At 41.1% G+C, this 14,463-nt stretch overlaps 1 protein-coding gene across 1 annotated transcript in view; it reads left to right on the top strand.

Annotated features, from left to right (window-relative positions):
- The window catches only part of NSD (Nuclear receptor binding SET domain protein), a 92,422-nt gene extending 87,109 nt beyond the window's left edge, over nucleotides 1-5,313 (top strand). Inside the window, exon 19 of the mRNA XM_080286137.1 lies at nucleotides 4,160-5,313. Within this exon, the coding sequence (XP_080142263.1) occupies nucleotides 4,160-4,738 (579 nt within the window). The 3' untranslated portion in view covers nucleotides 4,739-5,313. The remainder of the gene's footprint in view (nucleotides 1-4,159) is intronic.
- The last annotated feature ends 9,150 nt before the right edge of the window (nucleotides 5,314-14,463 follow it).

A 14,463-nucleotide genomic window follows, 5' to 3' on the forward strand; every position in this document is an offset into this window, starting at 1 on the left:
AAAGGTTAGGGAAATATGAGAGAAGCAAGTCAAGACCCCTAAAGGTAACCTTCCAGAGTGTAAACACCATGAAGGAGATACTAAAAAAATGCAAAAAATCTTATGGAAAAAGAGGAGTTAAAAAATGTATGGATAAAAAGATGCCTAACACAAGAGGAACTGGAATTACTGGAAGAGAAGAGGGAGGAAGCAAAAACAAAAAATGAGGGAAGATCAGAGGAAAAGAATACATTTTTTTTTTTACAAAGTAATAGGATTGCAGGTACGAAAGTGGTACATAAACAGGAGGGAATAAAAAGGAGGAAGGTAGTAGAACCATGTCATGACAAGTATATAAACAAGATGATTAAGTTGATGTACTTAGATGTGGATGGAATGGTATCTAAATTATTAGAGATGAATGATTATGTCAGAGAGAATGAACCACATATAATATGCCTAACTGAAACAAAACTAACACCAAGGATATCAAATGACATCCTAAACTTAGAGGAATATAATATATGGAGAAGAGATAGGAACTTAAAAAATGGAGGAATTATAGTATTAACTAAGAAAAATCTAAAAGTCAAAGAAACATAACTAGATATACCCTCACAAGTAGAACTGATTGCAGTAGAGATCAATACATCTGAAGGGAAAGTAATTGTAGCCAATTTGTACATGCCACCCAGATCAAACACATGGGAAAGAGACGAATATGAGGACCTGGGAGAGAATACAATTCAGAGTTTAACAGCATTACTACATAAAATGGAAGAGAAATCAGAAAGAATTATACTAACTGGAGATTTTAATACAAATATAAATTGGAATACTCTAGATATAATAAGCCAAGAAAGCTGTTGGGACCAAAAGCTCCTTGATCTCGTGCAAGAGTTTTTCCTAACGCAACATGTAAGGGAAAGCACCAGAAAAAGAGGACTCGATGTACCTTCAGTGCTAGATCTAATATTTACTAGGCAAGAAAACGATATTGACAATTTAATATATCACCCTTCATTCGGCAAAAGCAACCATGCAGTACTAAATTGCAACTTCAGGATAGCATATGACATAGTTAACAGCAATGAAAGTTACAAAAAGAGCCTAAACTATAAAAAGGGAAACTGTCATGACCTAAAGAAGTACTTCTTGGAAATTGATTGGGAAAAGGAGCTTAGAGGACAAGATTTAAATGCTATAAATAAAAAATTCTGTGAACTTTATGAAATAGGGGTCCAGAAGTACATCCCACAGCACAAAGAAGCAGAAAAGAAAATAAAGAAATGGTTCAATACAGAATGTAAAAAAGAAAAATGTTGTGGAATTGATACAGAAGACACAATACTGAAAGGGCATATAATAATTACAAACAGGCAAGAAACGATTATACAAGAATAAGGAGGGAAGCCCAAAAACAGTTTGAGGAGGTTATCATAAATAAAAGTAGTGATCAACCGAAACTATTTTACAGCTACATCAGAAACAAAACCAGAGTAAAAGATAAAATACAATCCATTACGGACGAGGGAATCACCTATACACAAGAGAAGGATATTTGTGAAGCACTAAACAAGAATTTCTAATCAGTTTTTACAGAGGAAAAAATTTTTGAGAGGAATTATGTGGAACATGCATGTCCACACACACTACCAGATATACAAACACCAGAAAAAGTAATACGGAAGGAGCTAAGTAAATTAGACAAAGGAAAAGCAAATGGTCCTGATGAAATTTCATGTTGGGTGCTACATGAATGTGCAAAGGAGTTAAGTAAACCATTATTTTTAATTTTCAAGAAATCCTTGAGTCAAGGTAAACTACCTGATATTTGGAAGAAAGCAAACATTGTTCCCCTATTCAAGAAAGGGAATAGACAAAATCCACTCAACTACCAACCAGTATCACTAACCAGTGTTGTAAGCAAGGTATTAGAAAAGCTTATAAGGAAAGCTTGGGTAAATCATCTAGAACACAATATGATAACTGAAAGACAGCTTGGTTTCAGAAAAGGAAACTCATGTGTTACTAATCTGTTGAGCTACTATGACAGAGTAACAGACACATTACAGGAAAGAGAAGGATGGTTGGACAGTACCTATTTAGATTTCAAGTAAGCGTTTGACACAGTACCACACCAAAGACCATCAAGGAGGAATTCGAGGCAAACTGTATTGTTGGATGCAAGATTTTCTCATAAAAAGAGAAATGAGAACAGTACTAAGGGGAAATTACTCATCATGGAAAGAAGTGACTAGTGGAGTACCACAGGGCTCAATGCTGGCACCAATCATGTTTTTAGTGTATATAAATGTTATAGACAGTAACACTGGAAATGAAAGCTATCTAAATATGTTTGCAGATGATGCAAAAATACAAAGGAGAATTACTAACACAGACTCTTGTAAAGAGCTACAAGAAGAATTAAATAAACTTCATGAATGGAGTAATACATGGCAAATGGAATTCAATGTGGACAAGTGTCATGTAATCAAGTTTGGTAAAAGTGGAAAAAGACCTGATTGGGATTATATGTTAGGAAACAAAACCCTACACACATCAGAAAGCGAGAAGGACCTAGGTGTGATTATCAATAACAGACTATCTCCGGCTGACCACATCAGTGAGAAGGTACGGAACATGTATACACTGCTTGCAAATATGAGAATAGCATTCACATACATAAATGAAGACATGCTAAGAAAGATAATAACATCATTCATCAGACCAACCCTGGAGTATGCATCAGTAGTCTGGAGTCCTCATCTCAAAAAACACATAGACAAGATTGAAGAAGTTCAAAGGGCCGCTACAAGATGGTTACCAAGCTTAAGGGATCCAAGCTACGAAGAAAGACTAAATAAACTGAATTTACCAACACTACAGGAGAGAAGGAAGAGAGGTGACATGATTATGCTATATATATGCATATCAGGGAAGGAGAAAATAGACATAAATGATTACTTAACCTATGGGGAAGCATCAGCAAGAAGACACTGCAAAAAACTGCATAAGAAGAGAGGTGATAAAGACATAAGGAAATTTGGTTTCCCAAATAGAGCAATTGATCAATGGAATGCACTACCGAATGAAATAGTGTGTGCCAAAACAATTCACAAATTTAAGGTTATGTACGATAAATATGGTTTAAGACACGGGACAGTACGAGCTTAACTCATTTCTGTAAAGATACAGTTAGGTAAGAACACACACACACACACACACACACACACGCACACACTGTCAGCAGGTAGGCATTTTTATATTTTATTTATTTCTCGTATATTAAAATTATTTATTTGAGTACTATAATTTTATGTTTTAATTATTGTACGAAAAGTTCGTGGATAACCAAAATCGCATGAAAAAAGTTTGCGTGAATTAATGGATTACTTCTGTGGATTTGTGTGCCCAGTGGTAAGGTCAGTGCCAATGTAGGCCTCAGTGCTATGGTTGGTGCAGGTATGGGTCCCAGTGCTAAGGTTGGTGCAGGTATGGGCTGGATTCCCCTCCCCCTAACCTGTTCCTGTCTGACTCGGAGGCTGACCACTAGTGCCTGTAAGCACAGGCTGTACCCCAGTCTCGGGGGGGGGGACGGCTTGGAGATGACTTGGACCAACACAGGAAGGAATGAAGGTGGATTGTCATTTATGGTTCAGTCCTGGTTAGGTGACTTTGGGAAGTTGAGTTGACGTAACCCTCCTTTTATAATGGGTTTCAATCTCCCGATTTACAATAAAATCGGTATACGATAAGGTATGACCTGACGTAACCCCATTGTAAAACAAGTAATGACTGTATATGGTTACCACTCAACATAGTAAGTAATGGGTTATTAGATTCCACCCCCCCCAATCGAGGCAATAAATTCTGAAAATTTTTGGTACATAGTTTCAATTCTCCAATGCAGTTTTTTTGTACAGTGTATCAAACCTTCACATTACCTTGTTAGATTGGCATTCCACTAAAACCTAAGTCCAAAGCCGAATCCATGCAATAGTTTGGGAGCGATAGGCCTTGGAATTGGAATAATTGGTGTCATGGTGAAATTACTCTGTTTTACCCTATCTTTTTTCTGTGTTTCTAAACCTACTTCACCCCATCTTAAGGCTGGAAACAAATTCAGAATGATGATGAAATTTATTTTTTACAATCTCTTAGACTTTCTAATTTTCAGCTTAGAGGTCAGATGGAAACAGCAGCAGTGACTGAAGATAATGGTCATAAGAAGAAGGAAGTGTCCCACCACACAAGGAAAGTTAATGGCTTGATCAGCACCAAATCTTCCCCTTACACACTGGAAGGCTTGGTGGATTGCTGTCCAGGAACTGGGCATGATGTTGGTGATAAGCCACTGAATGATGGATTAACTGAACAGGATGATCATATGGAAACTGTAACAGGTAATCCTTCCAGTAACAGAAAAGTACATATTCCTTCCAACACCAGTGCAACAGGTACAAATATTTCATCTGACATAAATGCAGCTGGTATTCCATCTGAAACTAAAGGTGGTGGTGTTCCCTCCAATAACAACACAGCGGATATTCCTTCTGACATCAGTGGGGATTGCCCAGGTGGCCTACCTTCAGCACCTGAGGTTGAAGGTGCCACTGCCCTCATCAGTGGTTCAAAAGTGAGAAAGAGGAGGAGGAAGAATCACCGTCGCAGGACTCAATTTTCAGTTCACAGAAAGGGCCATAGACATAGGCAAGACAAACAAAGAAATGAAGCCAAATCTGTAAATGAAGCTTAGGTAGTACGACTGTTGTTTTGACCCCAGAAATTTATTTTTACTTTAGTGTAATATGTGTGTAATTAATAGCATTTTTCTTAATTTATTGAACCAAATATATACTTAAATATTAGTTTCTTTAGCAAAGACAGAAACATTAGTATATAGGATTCATTGTCAGGTTTTTAGTAAATTTAGAAACTAGTCGAGCATCTGTTGACTACAGGTGGACACAGATTATTTATTGTTATAATTTTGTTTGCATCATTTTACTCTTATTTTAACGACACTGTCCATAATTTTTTTTTTCTTTTTGTCATGATATATCAAAAGTTTTAAAAAAATCTCATATAACTTTTTCATCAGTTTTCACATGCATTTTTGTTTTGTATAAAATATTATTGATAAATACACTACATTTTCAGGTAATTTCATCCAGTATCCAGAGGTTATGAATGGGTATAATGACATTTTAAATATAATGTATAAGAGAGTTTTATAAAATAGGGAGTCATTGTTTAAGATACCTTTCTTACACTCATAAAGTGCATTGGGAACAATAGTTAAACATTTTCAAGTATTTTACTATGCACAATACCTGGAGTACTTTCATATTAACTGTCCTAGTTGACAGACTGTCTTTGATAGACAATAAACCCTTTAATAATAATTTGTTTAAATATTAACCACATATAGTAATTCCAATAACTCATCTGTCACGGGGATTAATGCAAAAGCACTGAAAAATTCCCCTGGGATGTGTTTAACCACTTCACTCCAGTGACACTTCATTTTGTTGTTGTTACTGTCAGACAACTTTCTACAGCTTGGGGAGTCTGTTCAAAGAGGAAGGCTTTGTAAAGCTGTCATTAAGAGAGCTCTTTCTTAAGTTGAATAAATCCTTTGCAGATAGCAAGAATGAATGGGTAAAGATTTTACCATACTGAAGAGTTAACAGTATTATAGATACTGGGGAACCACAGTGGCTCGCCAGTATGGTAGCATGTCATCTGATCTTTGTGTTGCCTGAGTCTAGATTTTGGAATCCAAGTTGTGGCTGACATTAAAAGTCGGTGGTGGTAGGAAGTCCTTTCATGCATTTACGCCCCATTTCATTTGATACAGATGATATATACAGATGGGAACACACAAAACAGCAAGTACAAAGTTTCAATTTCCAGATGCATTAGCACCATTCTTACTACAGACACCCGTGTGTGATTTGTAATTTGCTGTGGTAGCAAGGAAAGGGTTAAATTAGGCTGTCACTCTTGCCTCATAGAAAACATCTGGTTCTGCAATAAAACTTGTATGAACTGATATATATCTACAGTACTTCTACCTGTCTATCTATCTATCTATCTATATATCACCATCATCATCATCTGGACCTCCTTTCCCACCCTAGGGCAGGGTGAGGAGTAGCTATGTCCAGACAGCCCAAATTTGCCCAGTCCAATGGACCACGATTCCATTCAGTCATCATTTCAAGCCTTCGGAATCCTGTCTCTATCGGAGATGCCCAAAACATTCACCACATTCTGTAGCTTCACAAACGTTTCCAATTGCGTCAGTCCGAATACTGCCATGTTAAAAGGGGTGCCAAATCCCTGATCATGCACCTCTACTCACAAGAAACAGCCTTGAAAGGACCATAAGGTCTGTTGCTGTTTCATTCTTTTGTACTCCTTTGTACTCTAACATTCATCCAGCCAGCTCGATCCCTTGTCAGTTCCCTAGCCTCACCGACTTCCAACCTTCTCTTCCTCACACACTCATCCACCATATCTCTCCACCTTCCCCTTGGCCTACCTCGCCTCCTCCCTCCTTCAAATTCGCTCAGATATACCTTTCTCACCACTCTGTTGTTATCCATTCTCTCCACATGACCATACCATCTCAGTACACTCTTCGATTCTGGTGTCCACCGACTTCCTCACTCCACATCTTTCACGAATCCTATTATTTCGTATCCTATCCACCCTCTGTACTCCACATACATTCCTCAGCAGTCCCATCTCATTGCTCTTACTCTTGACTTTTTATTTTCATGCCACACCATAGTCTCACATCCATATGTTACAGTTGGCACTAACACTCCTTCTTGTGAGCCTTGTGCAGCTGCAACACTCAACCCTTTGTTTCTTATCAGGGCCTTCATTGCACCAGCTACTTTTTTTCCTTGTGTCACTCTACTCTCAACTTTTGCACATTCTCCTCTCTTTTCTATCACTGTACCCAGGTATTTGAACTCTCTCACCAATTCCAGTCTCTTTCCATTCACTATAACATCACACTGTGAGTCTCCTTCTCTCTCAGTAACCATCACTTTACTCTTTTGTACATTTACTCTCAAGGCATGAGCATTACTCTTTTGTACATTTACTCTCAAGGCATGATGCTCACAGACCTTAGCAAATCTCTGCACTAGCCTACCAAGTTCTTGTTCAGTACTTGCATGCTGTACTGCATCAGCATACAACAAATTTGAGATATTCCATCCATCACCATTCATTACCAATGCCATCCTTCTCTCCATTACTTGTGTTTTTACTTCTCTTATCACCTCATCCATGTATATATTGAACAACCGTGGGAACATCACACAACCTTTTTGCACACCCACACTGATCATGAACCATTCACTTAGATGCCCATTAACCCTTACACATGCTTCACTACCATCATAAAAACTCTTGATGGCACCTAGCAGCTTACCATCCATAGTCTTTCCAAAATATCGAAATCGTTTGGGCGTTGTCCCTCACGAGAATTCCCGGACCCACTATGCTGCCGAATCTATACCAACACACACCTCTCTGTCTCATGTCAGCTATTTACTACTTCTAAATGAAATTTATTTGCAGTATATATGTATATAATTCTCTAATAAGGCTATATAGTGTAAGAAATGTCTGTTGTTTTTAATAAAAACAATGACTTTTTATAAATATCACAACACTTGGCAATGTTGCTTTCCAACACTGTCACGTTTGTAGGTGAGTCAGTGAGGAAGGGTCAGGTGTTAATCCGCAGGTTATTTCCTCTCTGACCGCCATCAAAGATGGAAGCTCCTATCCCTTCCACTCGTATAGACTTTTTATAGAAATAAATCTCCGTAAAATGTGATTTCGTATGCAGAGAGAGAGAGAGGGGCAGACAGACAGACACAGTCAGGAGGCTTGTCCTCAGATTCTAATAATTCATAAAACCGTATAGACTTTCTATAGATATAAGTCTACATAAAATGTAGATTTTATATGGAGAGAGAGAGAGAGGTAGTGAGTTGGGAGTGTGGTTTGTCCCTTTAATCCAATAATTTGTCCAGTAGAAAGTGTGGCAACGTCGGGGGTCGGGGAATTCCCATGAGGGACAACGCCCAAATGATCTCAATATTTTGGAAAGACTATACACCGTATATGCACAAAACTTTCCACAATCCTTTTATGTCCACTTCATTGTACACTTTTTCCAGTTCCATGAATGCCATAAACACGTTATAATCCTTCTCACAAGCCTTCTCTGCTATCTGTCTCACTGCAAATATTTGATCCACACATCCTTTGCCACTCCTAAAACCACCCTGTTCATCACTTACTAGGACTTCCGATATCTCTCTTACTTTCGATAATAATTCTTCCATATAGCTTCCCTACCACGCTTAGTAAACTTACGCCACGATAATTCTTGCACTCACTTCGCTTACCTTTATTTTTGTACAGGGGGTACAATCACAGCCTTTTTCCACTCTGCAGGCACAGTTTCATTCATCCATGTCTTCTTACATAGCACCAACAAACACTTCATTCCACTCTTTCCACTACACACAAGCATCTCTGCATACACCTCATCAACCCCAGCTGCTTTCCCATTTTTCAGCCACTTCACAGCACTCCACCTGTGCGAGTGTCACATCTCCTGGTACTGCATTCCTTCTCCGCACACAACCAATCATAGTTACAGCAGCTCTACTCTGGCTATTCCCATTCATCAGGCTTTCAAAATATTCTTTCCATCTGGTCCTTACTTTATCCCCATGGGTTGATAATCTACAACCTACATCCTTCACACCATCACAGTTCTTCCTGCATTCACTTCTACATTTCCACACCTCTTTCCAGAATAACTTCCTGTTTTCAGAGTAGTTTGCACTCATTTTTCTTCCTAGATCATCATTTACCACTTTCATTTTTCTCTTCACTAGTCTCTTTACATGCTTCTTGCTTTCAGTATATTCATTTCTTATTTCAGCTGAACCCCTGTTCTATAACCACTTTATCCACTTTTTCCTCTTTTCCTCCACTGCTCTCTTAACATCCCCATCCCACCATATTGTACCTTTCTTTGTTTTTACTCTTGCCACACCACACACCGCTTTAGCATTGCTAACTAAGCACTCCCTATATGCATTCCACAGGCTGTCTAGACCCATTTCATTCCAAGTCACTGATTCTGACTCGTCCTCTACTTTGGTCCTGTAATCATCTGCCATATCTTTGATCCTCAGCTTCTCAACTTTCAGAGTTCCTCCCTGACTGCTCCTCTCTCTCCTGATCCACCTCACTCTACTCAGCTTGGTCCTGCATACCACAATCACATGATCTGACAGACCTCCACATCGTCCTTTCACGGCCTTGGTACCAGCAAACATTCCCACCATCAACCTCTCTACGAGCATGTAATCACCGACCTCTCTATGATCACATAATCAATCTGGCTTCTTTCAACACAATCCCTGTTTCCTCTATACCATGAATATTTATGTGCATTTTTGTGTTTGAAAAACGAGTTACAAATGCACAACCTCCACTCCTGACACATATCCTTTAGCTGCTTCCCATTATCATTTTCTCTTGGTATTCCTTAACAACCTATTATGTCATCCTCAGGACCAGTGCCTACTCGTCCATTCATATCCCCCATGATGATCACTTTATAGCTCCTGGGCATTTCTCCCACTGCATCATCCAGCTCATCCCACAACCTGTCTTTCTCTCTCTCTCTCTCACTCCTGTCCTTACATGGTGCATATGCTAAAATCACTGCCACTCTCACCTTCTCAAACTTGAACTTGACATACATACACCTTGAGCTGACACATTTGTAGTCCCTCATTCCACTCTGCCATACCTCATACATCAACAAAGCAACTCCCTCCTTGGATCTTCCTTGCCCATTCATTCCTGATCTTACACATTTCACACCCTTCCACTCCTCCACTTCACACCCTTCCACTCCTCCACTTCACACCCTTTCATCTTTGTTTCACACAATGTCATCACGGCATATCTCACACTCTTGAACATATTCAACACTTCCATCCTCTTGCTCTCCTCATTCACACCTCTCACGTTCCACATGGCCATGTGAATCTGCCCATTTGGTTGGGGCCTTGGGCAGGTATTTGGCCCTCCAAGGCTCTCTGAAATGACTGCCATAATGATTTTGGATAGGGGAATTGGGGACACAACCCTGCCAGAAACCCTGGTTATATGATTACCACCTTGTGTAGTACAGTAATCCCTCCAATATCCGACGTAATAGGGCCATAGGCCGGTCCGGATAGTGGTCCTGTCTGGCTATTGGGCCCCAGCTTATGGACTTGTACTTATGGACCCTAACTCAGAGAAACACCTATACAACTCCCTCTGGACATGCATAGCACCTATTTAAGACCCAAATCACACCAATAAGGCACATAAATGACTGAAATATATGCAAAAGAACCATAAAATGAGGGTTTAGAGGTAGGTTCATACAATATTAAACATTCTGGGTACTTACAAGTGCCTGGCTCCTGGACTGGTGCTTATGGACCCTAACCTAGCCTAACTCAGAAAAACACCTTCCTACTGCACATGCATAGCTCCTAACACGTTATTCACACCAATAAAGGACATTAAAGAGTGAAATGAGGTGTTTGAGGTAAGTATAGTATGGAAAAAAGGACAGTATGAAACATTCTGCCTACTTACAGCAAGTCCATGGCCATCTCGATGAATAACCGCCTCCTCTTGGACTCTGACAGTAAGAAGGATTTCCTGAAGCACTTGCGGTACACTGTTCATGAAATCTTGCACTGAACATAGTCAGTCGCACTCAGAAGTCCGTTCTCTTCACAGTGCACACTCTTGTCTAACTTATGCCCCATTGTAACTTACTAAGTGTTGCACTCTGCACTTTAACTTTTCCCACTCTTCTAATCATTTTCTAAAGCAAAAACAAACAAGTCTATTTACGTTAAATTTTGTTCCAAATTAGTCTTTTCACTCACAACTGTAAATCCTTAACACAACACACTGTTTTTTTCACTGCACAACACTGTAAATTTCCGTGTGGTCTAGTGGAGAAGTTCTTGCTATTTAATCACTGTCAGAGTCTGAGAGTATCACTGGCAAGTGACCTAGGGGTGCGTCGCTGGGTTGTGGTGATGGCGTACCCACTGCAGACGACTCTGAAGACAGACGCAAACTCACGTCGAGTGGTGACTCCACCGTGGCTGATGTGCTGGGCTGTGGCTCGGAGCATGAGGGCCTGTCTTGGGGAGGCAACGGAGTGGAGCCAGGGCTGGGCAGAGTGGGGGTCACGGGCCTGAAAAAACTGTCAGTCGTTGATTGACGCAAGGAACGACGATTCTGACGATTGATGATGCGCTGCCTGAAAGCACGCACTTCCTCCACAAGTCCCAAGGGCCCCATCTCCCTGTCGCAGTCCGGGTGTTCCAGGTATTCGAGAATGAACTCTTGGTGTTCCCGGAGTGCACTCAGCTTGGGGATGGCTGGAGTAGTGTCCTGCTGAGAGGTGTCCGCATCATCGTCGCCTTCAGCGTCGGAATCTTCAAGTTCGGTACTGAGACCTGCAACCGAAGACGCGATCTCGATATCAGACAACGTCTGATACCCAGGGTCGCCCTCGTCGTCATCCAACCACTCTCGAACATCGTCCACATCTACATCGTCGCCGTGCGTACGTAGCCGTGCATGGAAGTCATCCACGTCAAACCCTAGAAAATCGTACTCCACATCCGTTCCGAGAGGCAGACAAGACCAACCATTTTCCAGAGTTTTCACAGGGACTTCCTTCCATGCACTAGCCCAGTTGTACAGCGCAGACTTGATGTTGTAGCGGCGAAGGTTTTCCAAAGTCCGCTTGCCTCGTGTGTTCCGTCCCTCCCTGCGCTCGTCCTCGTCCTTGAGAACAACCATCACCTCGTCCAGGAACTTCCGACGGTATAGGTGCTTTGTTGTCACGATCACTCCTTGGTCCATTGGTTGGATGAGAGCAGTCGTATTAGGTGGCAGAAACATGCACCTAATACGGCCATTCTCAGCCACGAAGTCCTTGTCGCACGGGTGGGCAGGTGCATTGTCGAGGAGAAGGAGGGCCTTTACCTGGTTGCGCGGGATTCCCAGTGTCTTCGTCTGGTAATTGATGACCTCCTTGATGAAGTGGCAGTGGAACCAGTCTTTGAAGATCTGGGCTGTAAACCATGCCTTCAAAGAATGGTACCAGACGACAGGAAGGACATCCATCACCCCACGAAGACACCGAGGCTGCTTTGCACGGCCAACAATAACGGGCTTAAGCCGGTGCATGCCGTTAGCATTGGCACAACACAAAGCAGATATCCGTTGCTTGGAGAGCTTGTGGCCAGGTACACGCTTCTCCGTCTCCTCGGCTAGAGTGTTCGTTGGCAAAGACCGATAGAATAAACCAGTTTTGTCAGCATTTTAGACTTGACCGAGAGTGAGGCCCTCCCTGTCGATCAAGCCCTTCACCTTGTGCTGAAACTCATCAACTCCATCCTCGTTAGCGTCCATAGCTTCACCATGAGCTTTACGGTTGGTAAGGCCATGCCGTAACTTGAACGCGAAGAGCCAACCCTCGGATGCCTTGAAGTCTAGGGCGTCGTAAAGCCTTGCGAACTTCTCAGCAGCAGCCTTCAGCTCCGATCCACGTACCATCACACCAGCAGCACGTTGCTGTCGATACCAAATCAACGTGGATCGGTTGATTTCAGCAAACTTGGGAGTAAACATCACCTTCCTCTCCACGTTGCGTTTGCTTCTCAGCAAGAAGTCAGCTGTGTGCTGCATGAGTTTGTCTCGGGATCTCTTGATATCGAACAAAGTAGATCAGGCCAGGTTGAACTCGCGGAGGATGCGGGAAGAAGACCACCCCGCATCTACTTTCTCCAATATCTCCCGTTTCTTCTCCAGAGTCAACTCCACTCTCTTCCTCTTCTCAGGCAGCGGGGCCATCATCACACACACTAATAAGAGGCCCGAGAGCAGCAGGTAAGGAACCACCACAAAAGCGAGCACGTGGGTAGCCATGATGACGAGCATGCAAGAAACAGGCGGAAAGTGGGGAGGATGCAGTGGCGCTCTATCGGACGTCGGAGGAATGACGCGCCACAACAAAGCTGTCCTACGCCGCTCGTCCTCGTCCTTGAGTGAAAAGACTAATTTGGAACAAATTTTAACGTAAATAGACTTGTTTGTTTTTGCTTTAGAATATGGTTAGAAGAGTGGGAGAAGTTAAAGTGCAGAGTGCAACACTTAGTAAATTACAAGGGGGCATAAGTTAGACAAGAGTGCTCACTGTGAAGAGAACAGACTTCTGAGTGCGATTGACTATGTTCAGTGCAAGATTTCATGAACAGTGTACTGGAAGTGCTTCAGGAAATCCTTCTTACTGTCAGAGTCCGAGAGGAGGCGGTTATTCATCGAGATGGCCAGGGACTTGCTGTAAGTAGGCAGAATGTTTCATTTTACACACAAAGACACACATTTTACATATTTTATTATCAATATGTACATTAGGAGCTTGTGCAATTCATTATATCCTTTAATATATTTTATATTTGAAGCAATTCTTCAAAATATGCATTTTCTAGAAAAATGGTGGCCATCTTGGATTTTGTCCGCTAGGAGCAAAACCGCACGAGATACAGCTTGGCAAACAGCAAAAATGGATTCAGCTAAAAAAAAAAAAAAAAAAACACCCTAGGAAAGCCTATTTGACAACTTTGACTCTAAAATGCCTGAGGATTTTTATACAGCCACATTTTCCAGATATTCCACTAGTCTATTAAGGAATTTTTAATTGCTTCAGAACTTGACTCTGTTACTTGTAATATCAGTTTGTGTAGTGTGTTCAACTGACACTGCACAGTATAATGTAGGAAGTGTGGTTGGTAGGAAGAGGAAATGTACACCAAGGGAAGGTTGTAGGTCACCCCTTCTGGGATGTGACTTGTAGCATTAAGTGTTGTTTAGCATACATTTACATTCAGGCTATCGCTGTCATGAATCACCCTTTTATAGTACAAACAGTTTACAAATAGCTTTTTAAGGGAAACCTGTTTTAGATCATGTCATTTTTAGACTTCTTAGACCAGATAACAAAAGTAATACCACTGGAAATGGTAGGTCTGTATTTGTACTGAGTTTTCCTGTTAAATGTACCTTATCATGCCTCATATTTAAAACTTCCAGGTTAGAGTAGTCCACAGATTTTACAGAGGTATTTGATGTAAAGACCCGATCCGAAAGAAATAATAAAGATGTAAAATGAAGCTCTGCCTCCTCTTCAGGAACCTTTGCACTAGGACTGACTTTGAAAAGGAAGGCTCTTTAAGTGGTAAAGACATAACTAAGGACCAAGACCAGCTATATATTAACAGTTTCTGGAAACTATGGTATTAAGAAAGAAGGCCTGGTGTGTGATAAGACTTGAAACAG

This window comes from Coenobita brevimanus, chromosome 110 (assembly GCF_032717465.1).
Source record: "Coenobita brevimanus isolate Jiangsu-jjx chromosome 110, ASM3271746v2, whole genome shotgun sequence".
NCBI lineage: Eukaryota > Metazoa > Arthropoda > Malacostraca > Decapoda > Coenobitidae > Coenobita > Coenobita brevimanus.